Source organism: Dendroctonus ponderosae, unplaced genomic scaffold (genome assembly GCF_020466585.1).
Source record: "Dendroctonus ponderosae isolate FM_Combo_2020 unplaced genomic scaffold, Dpon_F_20191213v2 Dpon_F_20191213_1, whole genome shotgun sequence".
In the NCBI taxonomy this organism is placed as follows: Eukaryota; Metazoa; Arthropoda; class Insecta; order Coleoptera; family Curculionidae; genus Dendroctonus; species Dendroctonus ponderosae.
Window position 1 is genome coordinate 39,244,579 of NW_026017110.1, and position 17,464 is coordinate 39,262,042.

General features: G+C 35.0%; 1 protein-coding gene across 4 annotated transcripts in view; it reads left to right on the forward strand.

Moving 5' to 3' along the window:
* The window catches only part of LOC109532996 (kynurenine aminotransferase), a 46,582-nt gene that overhangs the window by 15,054 nt on the left and 14,064 nt on the right, over window positions 1–17,464 (forward strand). For 3 of the 4 annotated variants that reach the window (XM_048661332.1, XM_019898169.2, XM_019898170.2), the window contains 7 exons: window positions 894–1,038; window positions 7,455–7,581; window positions 8,742–8,851; window positions 9,842–10,088; window positions 14,438–14,604; window positions 14,937–15,123; window positions 15,183–15,346. In XM_048661332.1, coding sequence (XP_048517289.1) covers window positions 894–1,038; window positions 7,455–7,581; window positions 8,742–8,851; window positions 9,842–10,088; window positions 14,438–14,604; window positions 14,937–15,123; window positions 15,183–15,346 — 1,147 coding nt within the window. Of the gene's footprint in view, window positions 1–893; window positions 1,039–7,454; window positions 7,582–8,741; window positions 8,852–9,841; window positions 10,089–14,437; window positions 14,605–14,936; window positions 15,124–15,182; window positions 15,347–15,401; window positions 15,450–17,464 lie in introns of those variants that run through there. The other variant, XM_019898173.2, reaches the window with a different exon arrangement.

The following is a 17,464-nucleotide window of genomic DNA, read 5'->3' on the forward strand; positions in this document are numbered from 1 at the left end:
TTGTACGATACACACAGCACAAGGAGATACAAATGGAGCACGAGTTAATTAACTGAATACGAGAAGCTGCTTGATAAGAGTGGATAATAAGGAGATTACTCACGCACTAGCTTGTTTGGAGTTAACCATTCAAATGTTTGGTGTTGTATGGAGAATTTATGTAAACACAAAACCCCGCAGAAATCGAGGTTATGAGATTAGGTTGACATTTTGTCAACAAATCTTGTTGAATTTACCGTTTATCCTTGTCTATCTTATGTCTGTCAGTCTGTATAATTCCATGGTTACCGGAGTTTTAAATAATTACGAAGCAACAAGTATTTGCGCAATGTTAATTAGCCAGATTACCTTGAAAAACATTGCTGCCGTATTTCTGATATAGTTTTTTGCAAATTTCTCAGTTTTTAATAACAATTAATTTATTTTACTATTTTTTCTGTACTCCTATAACAGCGCTAGACAACACCTCCAGAGGAATGACGCCAATTTTGAATCACCCTGTATATGTGATTTGACCGGCCTTGGAAGCCTTGATAGTCTGATAAAAAAATAGTTTTTCTGAGAAGCAAACAGTTTTTTTCTGTAACAATGCAAATTAATTTCGTTTGGTAGTGAATAATAAGTTTTATAACAGAAAATTTTTTCTGTCTCATTCAATTCTTATGGATTAAACAGAAAGAAATTTGATATTCCATCATTGACTGCTTATGACTCCCTTTAACCGCTTTCATTTGCCTTTTCCTTTAGTATTGGGGTAAATTCATCACTAGAAAATATCACATGCTGCATTTAAGCGTTTACTAATTTCCAAGATTTTGCTTAAATCAAGTTAATATTCTAATAATAATCAAGATCTAAGTATTAGAACGTTTGAAAAAGAAAATAATTTTCAGGGTGGAATATATTCAGCTTGCAATGGAATATAAACCTTTAAATCTTGGACAAGGATTTCCCGACTATCCGCCCCCTGAATATATCACTGATGCTCTAATGCAGGTAGCATCAGATGGAAATTTACATCAATATACTAGAGGTTATGTAAGTACAATAAACTTTGAATATAAAACTAACTTTAGTTTTATATTCAAAGATAAGAAACATTTCTAATTTCCATATCTCCAGTTTACGAATTGTTGGGTTTTGTTTTGAAAATTATTGAATTTTTACACCGTTTCAATTCCTATACACAGGTTCTCATACTCTTGGGATATAAATTTGACAGTTTTCAAATCGTGTTAAAATTATATGTCTTCAAGGGAACTCGATGGTAATGAATAAAGTATGTTATATTTTTCTGGCTTTCTAAAAGTCTCACTGCCTTAATAACATACAGTGTGATATATTGCATTACTAGGAGAAAACGAAATATTTTAAACTAATAGGTACTTTATGTCTATTAGGGTCGTTTGCACCATTTTATATTAAAGCCAAGCAGCTTACAGAAACCAACCTTAAAAATTAAGCTCGGCTTTAAAGTAAACGGCTTGCACCGTACCAATCTGTTGTGGGCTTTGTTAAGCCGGTGTCAAGCAGATCTGTTTGCCATATGTGGAATTATGACCGTTCGCTGCCATGATACAATGAATACATGTATTCATTCTATCTATCTTTACATTAGAATTTTTTCGATTGAGAAGATAGATTGAGAGATCAGAAACCTCAGTTTGGAACACGTTTAAGACAAGATTCCGAAATTGTACAATTTAGGAACCATGCGTTTAGAGTGTTTTCCAACTCAACGTTCATTTTTTAAATACATCTGTTTTTTTAACAATTTTTTATGAAAGAATTTTATATAGGTTTTGAAATTTTATTTTGTACTGATAGACTAAAATTTTAACGCAAATTATCGAAATAATTAATGAAATGTTGCAGTGCAGTGTTGCGGTGATTTTGAATATTATTTATGGTTTCATTTTGTAATTGCAATTGAATTGAATTGAGAGGTGGTTTTGAAGAACCCAAATACTGATTATTTCTGTTATATATCGTCTTTGGAAATCGAAATTCGATTATCTCAGATATATCTAGATCGTCTTCAAATATGTCAAAACAAGTTTCGATATCCATTGTTTTTGTTTTTTATTTGTTATCGTAATTTTCAATTTTGTTAACTATCGCCACATGTATGAGGAAGGAAAACGAAGGTTAGAATTTACGGCTTAACACCATAAACCACCAAAGTTGACAGCCGAGCTTTGAATGTCGCCTGGTTTATAATGTGGTGCAAGCCAATTTTATTTTAAAGCTGAGCTTGATAGCAAAGCGAAGCTGATTTCAACGGTGCAAACGGGCCTTAAGTATTAGACCTTGATGCAAACTTTGCTCAGAAGTAATTAAGTATAGGTTTAATGTTTGACATTTGCTTGAAGATGTTCGACATTTTCATATAAAATACGGTCGGAATAGTGTTTTATACTTCGTCAACTGGAAAGAAAATGAAAAATTGGACAAAATTGGATCAGTTTTAGATGCTAAACACGTTTTGGTCGTCCAAAGCCAAACCGTTAAAATTTAAATGTGAAATCAGTGCTCAGAGTTTTAATGAAAATCTCAGAACTGCAAATCGGGATCGTGGATAACAATTACAAATTTCAGAAACCTATAAGAACTTTTTGATTGGAAAAAAAATTAAATTAAAATAGATCTTGATATTTTAGTCTGCTAAAAATGAGTTTTCTATTTTCCCAGTTCAAATCTTGCGTTGATTTGCGACACCCTTTATTAGCTATATGTTAAAGTCATGGATAAAATTGAATCTTGTATGAAAGTGACATGTAATCTTGTATGTAGTGAGATGTAAATGCACTAAAGCGTCTGTAGAAGTTAGACCAGAGACTTTAAATGAATATCCAAAAATGTTTTATTTTAGATGTTCCATTCTGATAAAATCAGGGGTTTTTTAATTAATTTTCTACTTATGCGAACATATTAACATTAATTACCGTAACGGGTCGTGTCAAAGTTGTTGCTAATACAAAATTTACTAGAACATTTAATACAACTTCTATTATGGCGTTCCTCAATGAGAATGCGTTATGCAGAATATGAATTAAAAATACACTTAAATGTCTTCAATAAACATACGTATGTAGCATATAAACTTGTCGGTTATCATAATTTTATTGCACTTATGACCTCTTTTAATATTTGTTCCAGTCTCATAGGAGAATACGTCATATCCACTGTCTTTGGCAATCTCATATGAGCATGAATCAGCTTTTTTAATAATTGTTATGAAGGTTCCAGTTTTATCAAAACAAAAAAATTTTGGTAGTACGAGTATTATAAGTAGAGTTGCTACAGAAAAGTCATAGAAAGTGTTGGTGTTCTCTTAATTTTGGAGAAAACGATCTACATACTCGTACATACTAGCTTAAAGTCCAAAGACTTATTTGATGTGTTTTTCGAGAATAGTGGAAGTAATCAATCACATTTGTTAGGAATTGATGGCAGCCGTTGATTTAACAACTCAGTTTACAGGGTGGCACATCGAATCCCGACATAATCATTTTCGGGTATTTTGAAATTTATATTCGAAAAATAATCAGACACCTAAACTTTATGTGAGACACATTACGCACGTGTGGGCTCTCTTTTCATATCAACGCTTTAGACGGGTGAGTTAAACCCCTAAAAGTTTAACTGGAAGCAGTTTGGTTTTTGAAACAGACATGGGACTGTAGAGCAAATTAGTAGAATCGTAAAACAAATCAACAACGACGGTACTGCTCCTCAACATTTCTAGACATGGGACAAGCGTTCGATAAAGTCTGGGATATCGGTTTATGCTACAAGCTGAAGAAATTCCTGCCTCATCTATTCTACCTACTGTTCACTGCGGATCTGCCAACCACCGTGCTAACAACAGTAGCAACTTTCGCTGACGACACAGCAGTACTAGCCTCACACAATTGTCCCAGAAAAGCATCGAATAACTTGCAATTACATTTAAATAAAATCCAAACATGACTACGAAAATGGAAAGTCAAAGCCAATGCAAGTAAATCAGTACACGTTACCTTTACACTGAGAAGAGAGGATTGTCCACCGGTTGTCCTGAGCAACTGCTCGCTAACACAACGAGACAGTGCAAAATATCTTGGGCTGCACTTGGATAGAAGACTAACATGGCAAAAACACATCTTCTCTAAAAGAAAACAACTTGGCCTTAAACTGCAACAGCTGTACTGGATTATCGGCAGGAGATCGCAGCTAAACCTTGAGAACAAACTACTGGTATACAAAAACATTATAAAACCGATTTGGACGTACGGAATACAGTTGTGGGGAACTGCTAACAGTTCCAACTTGGAAATACTTCAGCGTTTCCAGAATAAAGTCCTACGCATGATGACCAACGCGCCATGGTACGTTCCGAACCAAATTATAGAAAATGGCCTGCAAATGCCATTGATCAAAAATGAAGTGAAACGCTTTAGTGAAAAGCATAAAGACATAATCAGAGTGCACCCGAATGTACTTGCTTCCGATTTGTTTGACACAACTGATGAAATGTGCCGGCTCAAACGGTTCAAGCCGACGGACCTAATTGATAGGTTTAATTCTTAGTACATGTCGACAAAATAGAAAGAGAGATTTTCGCTGGAGAATCATCTCTACATGTCATTACTTTTAAGTCACAAAGACTACTTATTGTTCTGTAAAACAGATTGTATAGGTCCCATGGGGTCAATAAAAAAACAGTTTTAGAGAAATTCGAAAATACACGGTTAAACAAATGTGATTAAATTGTCAACAAGTGAAATGTTTAGTTCAAATTGTAATTTAAATAAAATGGTCAGTGTTACTATTGATTTTAAATAGACCGGCTAAAGTTTATCTGTACCGGAGTGCTATTTGTTATTACTTTCTTAAGGTACATTGTAGAGCGAATTGCAAAGTTCCTACTAACTAGACGAGAACATAAACGTACATTTCCATTTATAAAAGAGCCTACCGCAACTACGCAAATTTTAACACAAATAGCTACAGACCCAACTTTCAGCTCGATGAAATTATCTACAAAGTGCACCAGTTGACTGAAGATTTGATCGGAGGAAAGAATTTTGCAAACTTATGACTGCACGAATAACTGTTAACGAAAACTTTCTCCTCAACATCTGTTTTTCGGACAAGTATACATTTTTTCAAAATTTTACTGTACTCATGATACTAACAGCATTTTTCCGGCTTTCACTCAAATCTCCCAAAATGTAAGCGTTCAATGGACATGTGCTTTTAGGGGACCCCTTTGGTTGAATCAATCTTTCTTTAAAAATATTTAGAATTACCGCAGTAAACTGTTAATCTCTTAACGGATTCGTAGACGTTCTGTGTAAAACCCTCCGTAATTGAAAAAATAAAATACTCTTTTTTCAAATTCAAAATATATTCATATATTTATACATAGGTGCACAAAATGAACAAAACCATTAATAACAAAGAACAAACGCATTTGAACAGGATTTTCACTTAAATACCAAAACATAATAATGAAAATTACTGAAAATCAGTGTGACTTCTGCTGTTGCCTTTCAGAGACCAGTTTAGAACTACGCGGCTTTACGTTGGAAAGTGCTACTGTCATGTCATTTTCGCAACAAAACCTGTTCTTTTTCTTCGTTTTTTCGTTCTCTCTTGTAGGGAAGTCTCCGTCGATAAACTTTGCAGGGTCATCTAAGTGCGTGACAATTGCCCCCGAATATAGAAATGTCTCCGATTACAGATACATATGCGATTTTACTTACACAGTCGTCTAACAGGGTTAAGTTATCGTCCTCTATTCGTTGTTCACTTGCGGAAAATCGAAGATCATCACCTAGTTCAGCAAAAGTTTTGTCAAGACGAATTGTTTGAAGAACTAGATAAATTTTTACAAGAACCAATTTTGTAGTATCTCTAAGTATCTTAATTGTAAATAAAGCTTCTTTATTTATCCCCAGGTATAATCTTGGATTATTTTCAATTTTGATAAAAGTGTGCTTCAATGCAAGTTGCCTGTGTTCCTCATTGGTATCATTGTTATTGAATTTTGAGCTGTTTTCTGAATTTGAAATGAGTGAACTCTCAGACAAACTACCTGATAATTCTGATACGTTCTCTGATATTTCACTCGTTAAACTTGACTCTGATGAGAGTCTAACTTTTTGGTATCCGTCTTTAATTTTATGGGAGATATTGCAATACTAGTAGTTGAGCACTTAATAAGCGAACAACTCTGACAAACTGTAGCTGTGCGAATGTTACATTGAGGTGACTTGCTTCTATACTTCGATCTTAAGTTTACTTGTATGGCTACTGATGTTCCACTACAAGCAAAGTTTTCGGTTCTTCTAACATCTTTTACTCGTTCCTGTTCGTGAAATGTGTCCTCTTCAGATTTTACGTCAATCGTTTTAGACGTACAGAACTTACATCGAAATGAATCTCACAGGCTCAAGTTACTTTTTGCAGAAAGATCGGTGCAGTTTCGCCGCGCTGCTTTCAATCCCAATTTCCGTTTCTTTTCGTTGATAGTAGTACTTATACACTGTGGCGGCCCCATACAGTACTTATAAGCCATTTTCCTTTCAATAATTGAGAAACAAGTAATCCAACACACAATATTCACATTAGAGCATAGAAACACGTATAGGCGCTGAGTGTGGCGGGGTAGAATCCTGCTTCGTGACGTCACATTACGATCAGCCAAAGTTCGTCGTTTCGGCGCGCTTTGTGTAAGTTTAAATTTTGATTGCTGATAGATTTGGTACAACTAGCGAAAATGTGAAAAACATTGTAGGGCCCTTATTTGTTCGTCATTAATCAATTTTATGAGAAAAAAATGTGCAATGACCCCTTTGGCGCAGAACAATTTTGACCGATGTATGGCTTCCCCAAAAAAGGTAAACTTGATGCACTTTCGATATTGTTGCACATTTTGCGTTTTGAAGAGTACAATTATTAAAGTTAGTTATTTATTATTCTTTAATTTAGTTATTAAATTTTTGGAATAGCACATTTTTATAACAATAAGTGAGTTTCGCAAGGTTTTTCGCAATTTATAATGTATTACTACTGAATTACACACTTACTTTAAAATATCCCTCAGACATATTACTTATTTCACCTTGCAGAGATAATATTTTCTAGAAATATATTCAACATTTTTTCTAACCTTTTCCTGTACTGCCCATTTAGCCCCAATAGTTCGTTTCAAAAAATGACATCTAATGCATAGAGAAATATTTAAAATATATTGATGATGTGTGTAAGTTTTCTCATTTTCTTAATTGCCATATGCCTACTTGAAAGTACTTCTCGATCTCAGCTTGTAGCTAATAATTAAATGAAACATTTTCTTCAGTCTTCTACTTTCACGTTTTTTTACGTTAGCGACATCTTCTATTGCCCGATGATTAATCTGCTCAATGTTTTCAACCTTCAAAAAACCAACCGTTTAACTATTTTAGGGCCATCCGAGACTGGTACAAGCGATAGCAAAATTATATTCAAAGCTGATAGGTAGAGAGCTTAATCCACAAACGGAAGTTTTGACTACTCTTGGTGCATATGAAGCTCTTTATGCTGCTATTACAGGTATGTACTTGCTTAATGCAAAAGACAAATAAGTTGTTATATTCGCTCGCGTGGAAAAAGCTGATATTAAATTAGATAATTTTAGATTACAATTGTCTATTGTTGATTTAAAATAATTTACCCAATTGAGTTCTTCTGATAGTTCTTTCGTTTTTTTTATTAAAAATGTTAATTTAATTTAAATATAAATTTCTATTGTATTCTGTTATTTTTCATTTTGTTCCAATAACTAACTTTTGCCATCGTTCTGGCGTTGCATCATGCCACCATCAAAAAATATTTGATTTTTGCTGGCAACACTGATCCGTGTTATGTGTGACATCTTCAGCTGACGAAGAGGTTTTTTCGTCGAAAATATGTAGTAGTGATCGGAATAAGTAATAATCAGCAGGAGCCAGATCTGGAGAATATGGTGGATCTGACGGCATAACCCATTGCAGCATTGGCCGTTTCCACAAACTTGCATGGGATCTCGTTTATATCGGTTGAACGAATCTGGTCTTTTTCAACAAAATAAACGATCTTTTTCAAACAAATAGCATCACTTTTTCTAATGAACCTTAGATTTCAACGTGACTTGAACCTGGTCATGTTTTTTGCTCTATTATCTCCATGTGTGTGTGAGATTGATGTAGAGAACATATTTTTCGTTCCCAGTGGTAATGCGCTTCAAAAATTATTCATTATCTTAACGTCAATTCATGAATCAGGTTTCTTTCCATAAGAACATTAACAACATGAACAAGTTTTGACATAAACTTGATATCAATTAAGGCCTTTAATGTATTTTCATTAACTTTAATTGACCTTCCAGAACATAAAGCATATTCAATATCAAATTGCAGAGTCAACATTTTGGAAACCATCTTCTGCATACACATCGTATAATTTATTTCATATGCGAACGACATTTTTTCTATTTCTATAGTAAAAATGTAGATAATAGTCAAATTCAGAAAACTATAAAATAATGTTTTTTGCTTTCCATTTTTCAAAAGGGTACCGATAAAAATTACAGCATTAAATCAATCAAATGATGAAGCGACTTGTGTGAATGTGGCTATGAGAAAATATAATTAAATTTTCTGTAAGGAAATAACGAAAATACTTTCCAAACAACTTCATATTTCTACAGGTTGTAAAATTCAAATATATTTCAGGACATGTAGATGTTGGTGATGAAGTTATTATTATTGAACCATTTTTCGATTGTTACGAACCTATGGTTAGATACGCTGGAGGAATTCCGAGATTTATAGCTCTGAAACCTGTAAGTATATGATAATGCACATTCCATTTTTCTTCAACGAATTTTGCGCAAAAGCTTAAAACAATTTTATAAATAATTCGCTTTTTTTTAAATAATGTTTTAGGAATGTAATATACAAGTGTTTGGAGAAATAATGATGAAGAAAGTGTTCATAGAAAATTTTAACAGACAATTATTTATGTCAATAACTGTATTAACTAAAGGATCAAGTCGCAGAACATGTGTATTTTTTGAAGGGGCATAGTCACTGTAGCCAGACTGCGCATAATAATGCGAGCTCTACGATAAAAAATAGTAATTTGTTGGAATATTTATACAAATTTTCGCCTGCATGAATGACATTTTATGGTAAAATATAAATATATTTTCAAAAATTCCGTTACAAAAAATCTAGATGTAATTATGCAATGCGTATGAATGACACTTCACAAATATTCCACCTACTTACAGGGTGACAATAAAAAAATGACCTGCAGCAAAAACTTCATAAAAACTTTAATTTGCAATAAATACAAAATTTATCAACAAAGAACAATAAACAACTATCTTGAGTACAATATACATACAAAATTCGGGTTCAAATTGCGACTAATTGTGCGTCTCGGCATAGCACCAAACGCTGCCAAAAATGTTCTCCGCGCCACGCACTTCTTCCGGCGACAATGCGTCCCATTCCTGACTCAGCGACTTCAAGGTTTTGTGGCTTATAGCACAGGATCTGATCTCCAAAATAGACCACACAATGTAGTCCATCGGATTTAGATTTGGTGAGTCGGGCGGTCATTCCGCCGACGAGATGAAATCCGGAAAATGGGCCCGGCCCCACTTTTCAAGTGAATAAATATTCATGTCAGATTCGTGACAATTTGGTTTTTATTTTTTTATTGTCACCCGATACAAAATTGTTCAAATTATCGAATAAAGTACATCACTATGTTTTTATCACACCATGGAACCAAAACTGATATTTTTAACAACGAATATTTTCAGAAAAGTACCGATGGAACAACATTGTCATCTAGTGACTTTGTGTTAGATAAGACTGAACTAGAGAGTTTATTCAATCAAAAAACCAAAGCGATAATTTTAAATACTCCAAATAATCCACTTGGAAAGGTTTTCACTCTAGAGGAACTGACATTAATTGCTAATTTGTGCAAAAAGCATAATGTTTTATGCATTTCCGACGAAGTGTACGAATGGATGGTATATGAACCAAATAAACACATTAGAATAGGTAGGTAAATTAGATCCGTTTCTTCTATAAGTTTAGTGACTTGTAGTGGAAACGTTCTTGCTACTAGTACTAGGTCATAATTAGATTTAGTGGCTGACGCCTCTGTCCCATGCATCCGTTCATACGATGGTACGATGATACGAAAGCGTTTCCTTCCTGTACTCCGTCGTACGAATTGGCAGATCTCCAACCAATAGAAACACTTTTGTATCATCGTTCTATCGTATAAACGGATGCATGAGACACAGGCTTTATTCTATATTTGATTTAGCTTTTAGTCGCATAAACGCGTTTGCTTGGTTAATGTCAGGTAATGTGAGCTTATAATATCATCTTTAACATTATCAAAAATGTATACAGAAACGACAAAAAAGCTGTAGCATTTTTTTGTTTTATATTATGAATATTTTATGAAGTTTAAAGACCCAAATAAACCTCAACATTGTTTCAAATTCACCTTAGAACACACATCAAAAGTGTGTCAATTTCACGAATTCAAAATTATTGTCTAGGTGCATTTAGTCTACATAAAAAAACAAAAACAAATCTCAGTCGCAAGTGTAGGTGACTTTTTAACATTAATATCTGTTCATATGCACATAAATCAACAAAAATAACACCAAAAAGGGATAATTTTAGCAATAATGTATTACATGATTTCAAAGCGTACACTCGTCACTCACACATGATTTTTACCAATTCTACTTCCAAAACCCCACTTCACAACATCCATTTTTGTGGTTTCGAAGAATTAGTGTTTGACTTTGCACATTTCTATTCCGTTGTTTCTATCAACATTTGCTTGTAATAAACAATAAACTGTTTCTGCATCTAGTATGTAGACGATTTTACCGATTTTGTTGGTTAAATTTACAGTTCCTTTAAAGATAAAGCCCGTGTCCCATGCATCCGTTTGTACGATGATCCCTGTGTATTCCATTAATTCCAGAAGAATCTTGGGAGGGGAGGTACGACACATGACCTGGTCTGGTAGTCAGTCATCCCTGGCTGCAGCTCGTCGATTTTCCCAAGCAAGTGCCGCAACCTTGAACGACTTGTGTGGTTCCTTCCTATACGGAATTTCCCACATACAGCCGCCCAGGTGCTGGCTTGTGTGTTGTGTGTGCTGCCACCCGACCGCTGTCGCTTTTGCGTCCCGGTCATGGCAGCTTTTTTTGGGGTGTGCTGGTTCCCCTGAGGTTCTACCTAGTGGGTAGTTACCTTGTACGATAATACGATGGTACGAAAGTGTTTCTATTGGTTGGAGATCTGTCAATTCGTCCGTCGTCGTACCAAGTTAAAAAAAATTTAACTTTATCGATGGTCGTATGGTTTTTAACCTCACAACTAAACTTTTACGACAAAATAGGTTTAACAAAGTGCTTCTGTTTTCATTATTATGGATTAGGCACAACGAAGGGAGCTAAATTACCTACACGAAGATTTTGGGTTCTACACCATATTTCATAACATAAAATAAACGAATATTTCATAACATAAGGGTTTTTTAATTAATTTGAACCGAACCCTGAGTGGTATCCGAGAATCTCATAACCGCAGTCTTGCTGTTATATCGTTTATCAGGAGATTTTTTGCTGATATTGTAGGTACTCTCAAAATATATCTATGTTCCTCCATCTGCTTGGATATCTATTGATTGAATTGAATCAACTTTTTTCCGAAACCTTATCTGGATATGAATGCAGGAACATTGACGAAAACAAACAACTAAAAATAAATTTGGTTTTATTACATGTACGACCTGGCATTTTCATAAAAAAACTGATCGTTTTTATTGCTGCTTATTTTTCAGCCGTAGAACTGAACTCGAGGTTGTCTTGGTTTGGTATGGTAAGATAAAATTGTGAATCCCGCAAGCATGGTTATCATTGACAATCCAAGGGTATCGTATACATGGGACAGCTAGAAATCGAGATCGTACGAACTTCTAAAATCTCTGACCAATCCAGGGTGATTCAAAATTGGCGTCATTCCTCTGGAGGTGTTGTCTGGCGCTGTTATAGGAGTACAGAAAAAATAGTTAAATAAATTAATTGTTATTAGAAACTAAGAAATTTGCAAAAAACTATATCAGAAATACGGCAGCAATGTTTTCAAGGTAATCTGCCTAATTAACGTTACGCAAATACCTGTTGCTTCGTAATAATTTAAAACTCCGGTAACCATGAAATTATACAGACTGACAATAAGATAGACAAGGATAAACGGTAAATTCAACTTCAATTTCTTATTATCCACTCTTATCAAGCAGCTTCTCGTATCCAGTTAATTAACCCTGCTCCATTTGTATCTCTTTGTGCTGTGGGTATCGTACAAACGTGGTAGGAATGAATCCCTCAGTATTTATTTGGTGCTTGGGAAAGTGTCAGTTATTGTGCTGGGAGTGCCCCTGGAATGCCCTGATTCGGTTATGTCCAATACGTGTCAAGGCCGGGACACATCTATCCGATCCGACTCCGATCAGAGAACCTTCCGTCGATAACCAAATAATCGGATCGGTGCGTGATCGGAAAGAAGAAGCCACACATGTTATACACGTTTCAGTTTTAGTTCCGATTTTTGGACGAGTGCAAATCACAGATTATCAAACTGTTCCTAAGACTAAGTCCAAATGTATTAATTGGCTTTACCGTTTTTCATATAAACACTCGGATGGTTTACTTTAAATATCAAAAACTGAAAGCCGAACTATATATAAGACTTGCTTTATGCAGGAAGCGGAAAGTTGTGAACTACGGCGTTGAAAGTCCAGTACCATTTTGCTCTCAGATCTTCGTCCCATTGTATGATCGGAGTCGAATCGGATAGATGTGACCCGGCCTTTACTCTGTGCCTGGAACCCGGACATCAATTGTCGTCCACTATCTTCCTGGAACCACTCTCCTCGCCGTTTGTTGGCTTGAGTTCTTTCAGGTTCTGCTATCTTACTGTAGCATTTCCCCTGAACTAATCGCATATCCGCAAATTCGTGAAAGGAAATTCAAAGTAAGCCACAGTTTGATAAATTATTGTTAAGATTGACAAGGTCTACCTGTAACTATCTGTTAATGACAAAAAATATCATTGCCGCGTCCTTTTTCATCAAAAAATTGTAAAAGATAACTTTTTTTATATAAAAAATTTTCGTAATTTGAAGCAAAGATCGTAATTTTTCTTTTTGAATGCTTAAGTATTCCAATATGCTACCAATTAAACATAGAATCATTTCAAAATACTGCTTAATAACAAAGTTGAAATTCGATCTTCAACTGTTAATATCTTTTAGAAATTTTCAATATTTTTCTCGTACTCCCCAATGGAGCCTATATCACCCCTTAAAAGGAATGACGCCAATTTTGAATCACCCTGTAGAAACACTTTCGTTCCATCGTATCATCGTATAAACGGATGCATGGGACAGAAGCTTAACTCGCGAGTTCAACTATCGATGGTGGCGCTGCGAAACGTCAAATTACTAGTTGTCGAGTGACAGCTGAGACTTGTCAGACTTTTTTATTTATTAAAGTTGATGACATTTATAACATAACACAATACATACACACTTCTCGATCTGTTTCTATCTCTTTAAAAGCTTGCAAAAGTTGATAGTACAAAGTAGAACAAAACAAATCGCAATCAGATGTAAATACCAATGTCAATAAAACAAGTGTTAAATTACTACTTAACGTGCAGTTATAATTCTAGGCACCAGGGGTCGTCTAGACTTTTGATCTCGCGAATAAACTTGATGCAATACATTTTTGAAATTGTTATATAAGATTACACGTTTTGAAGGCTACAATTTAAAAACTACTCATCTGCAATGTTGATTACTGATCTAAACATATTTTCCATACTCTGCAAGTAACCTCTAATCAATTTTCTAAAGAAGCTTTGTCGACCGCTTGATTACATGCTATTTTTATGATGATATTTTCATTTTTCTGGTTATTGCTGCATTGAACGTACAGTTTTCACATGTATGATATATGCAGCCATACTTTTAAACATTTTAGCGGATCATTCTCAATTAATCATTGACTGATTTCATAATGCTGAACGTTTTACTTAGACACCATTACACTTAACCACCTATTTACCATTTTTACCACCACGCATCCCAACAGCATATTTCGTATTTCAGTTTCAGGCTTGGTACTGATCGGATTTAATGTGATATGATTATTATTGATCATCTATTCAATTGGCATGAAACTAAACTTTAATAAAGTTTAACCTGTATAAAAATTTAATTATTATTAATTAATAGCAATTTAACTATTGTGTCGATTTTAAGCTAGTTTGTTAATGGACATATATTTAAATAATTTTATCTTTGATTATTTTAGCTACTCTTCCTGGAATGTGGGATAGAACAATTACTATTGGATCGGCAGGGAAAACATTCAGTGTCACCGGCTGGAAATTGGGTTGGGCATACGGGCCTTCAAACTTATTGTTTAATATTCAAATGATTCACCAGAATTCTGTATATACCGGATGCACTCCTATACAGGTATGATCGAAAGTTTTAACTGAATTCCCGCACAGGTTTGATCCGAACATCCAGATAATTAACAACGAAATCCAATGTGGATTTAGAAAAATGTATGCACTTTAGATGTAGATTTAGGAAAATACAACTTTTGCTATGTTCCTTTCAATGTGTGGATGAAACTGACGTAGAAGTGTACTCGATTTTTTGCATTAAAAGTAACGTTTTCATTTGTTCAAAACTACTTATTGCAAATAAGTCCGGTTAAATTGGGTTTCAGGTTCAAAAATTTGTTTTTTGCTTTTTCAGTTTCCTTTATTTATTAAACTACATGTATTACCTTCATTTGTTAGGAAGCCACGGCAATTGCTTTCGAAAAAGAATTGGGCCGTTTGGAATCTGATGAGTGTTACTTTAACTCAATAACAAAGGAATTAGAACCAAAGAAAAAATACATGGCCACATTTTTACAAGAAACTGGTTTTAAGCCTATTGTTCCGGAAGGGGGATATTTTATGATGGCAGATTGGACTCCATTAGGTAGGCATAATATTAAATGAGTCATATTTAAATACGTTTCAAGGGAAACTTAATTTCAGAGGCAAATGTGGATCTAAGCTCGGAAAGTGATCAATATAAAGACTACAGATTTACGAAGTGGATGACAAAAAATGTTGGATTACAAGGAATTCCTCCAACGGCATTTTATGGAGTTGAACACAAACCATTGGGAGAGAACTTTGTGAGATATTGCTTTATTAAGGTGAGTGCTTAATTGAGTGCTAAGTCATATGAAAAAAAGTACAGTAATTTTTTAGGAGTCATTGTCCTCGCGTACCAAGTTAAAATAGTGGTTACCTTGTAGATAATCCATTTACTAACAAGAATTCTTACTAGTGCTTCTTAGAGCGAGTTTTTGACTACTTCGCTCATTAAGGATTGCAAATTTTTCATAAGAAAACAGGCCACCACATCTTTTCAGTTCACTTGGTAAACACTTCTCATCGCGCAGAATCTGTGTACTGGCAAAAATTAATACGAGGGTCGTTTGATAAGTCAGTGAGTTTTTGATTTTCCCGAGCAGTAACTTTAAATTCAACTCTGCTCCCGACAACTATCGACTGTTAGTAGACCGCTGTGAAATTTTGAGCACGCTACGTCATTTAGTTTGTGTTTAGCAGTCAAGTTTGTACTGATCAAGCTTTATTTTTTTCGTAAAAAACCATCACCGAAACAAAGGAAAAGCTTGGGATAAACACGATAGTTACTCTGCACCATCAACTTCAATAGTTAAGGAGTGGTTACTTGATGTGGTCGTACCAGTACAAATGAAACAGAGCGTTCAGGTCGTCGAAAAGTGGTTGTTACGCCAGAATCCCTGGAACTATATTTGACGATCGGAGACCAGAAGTGCGTGAGGTGGCTGATGAGGGAATACATCGCATTTTACATGAATATTTGGATAGGAAAAAGCTATCTGCGCGATGGGTGCCGCGATTACTGACACTCTGCTATTTCAAATAGATGTTTAGCGATCTTTCGTCACAATCCCAACGAGTTTTTGCGCCGTTTCGTAACGTCTTTGTATGTTTTTTCTGCTACCATCTTTAAAGTTTTCGTTATGGCCAATCTTATGTTCCTTTCCTGGTCATTTCTTTTTCAAAAAAATGACTGAAATTTACTAATATTTTTCTTATTTTGTTTCAGTGCACTTGTATCTATACCCGATCAAACTGTCTGTCCCTACGTTCTCCTACTTTGTCCTTGTTCTAACTTATTTTCGCTTTGATCATACGATGCTCGTTGCCAGTATTGAATGAGTGCAATACTGTTATATCGCATATGAGTTCTTTATTGCTGGAAACGATGGAATCTCAGTTCTTGTTTTCCCGTTTGGTCTTATTCACGTCCACCATCTTCTTTGTCGTTTTTTTATTGTATAAGGTATTCATAGCATAGAGTCTTTTCTTTCTAGCATAGTTACTAACATGTTGCCTCTGTGATTTCTGTTGCCTAGTCCATATTTACCTGTAAATCTCTCATCTGGATCTTGTTGTTTTTCAATTATTGCATTTAAATCTCCTATGATGACATCGTAGTTGCATTTTCTTTCGTTTCGAGCCTTTGCTATTTCCTCGTATAGATTTTCGCCTTCTTCATTCTCATGTTGTTGTGATGTCGGGACGTATATTTGCATGAGTTTAATAGTACGTGTTTTACTTATTTCTATATTAATGTATGCTTTTCTGTCCAATATACCTTTGTAGTTTAATATCCTATTTTTTAAGTTATCAGGATCCCTACATCTCTTTGACTATCATTTTCGTTTCCTGAGTAAAACAGTACATTTCCAGATTTGAGGGTTCTCAGATTTTCGCCTTTCCTTCGAGTTTCTGCAAGGACTATAATATCCTATCTGATTTTATTTGCTTCGTTCTCTAGATCAATTAGCTGATCTATTAATAGTTGTATGTTGCGATATTGTGGTTAATTTTTTTCTCCTTTGCTGTTTTCTTGCCCCCCCCCGTCAGAATCCACGGGGCAACCTGACGTAGTCAGTGTAAGATTTACTACCCACCTGAGGTATTTCCGTTTTTGTTTTTAAACCTGGCATTTTGAGAAGGGGGTTTGGCCATTTTTCTTCCGCGTTGGCCAGGTGGGCTGAAAGTGGTGGGGGATATTGGGTGGGAATAGTGGGATTGGAGAGAAGTTAGGGAATATGACAGTGGTTTACCCTGGATGGGTTTTGGAGATAAACCAAGGCTCACGTGGGCAGGGGCGCTTCCCTGAAGTAGATCTATCATCTATCGGAACAATAGGTGAGTCCCTACCCGCTACCCTCCAGGTAAATAGATAGCTACAGAAAATAAAACGCTATTTT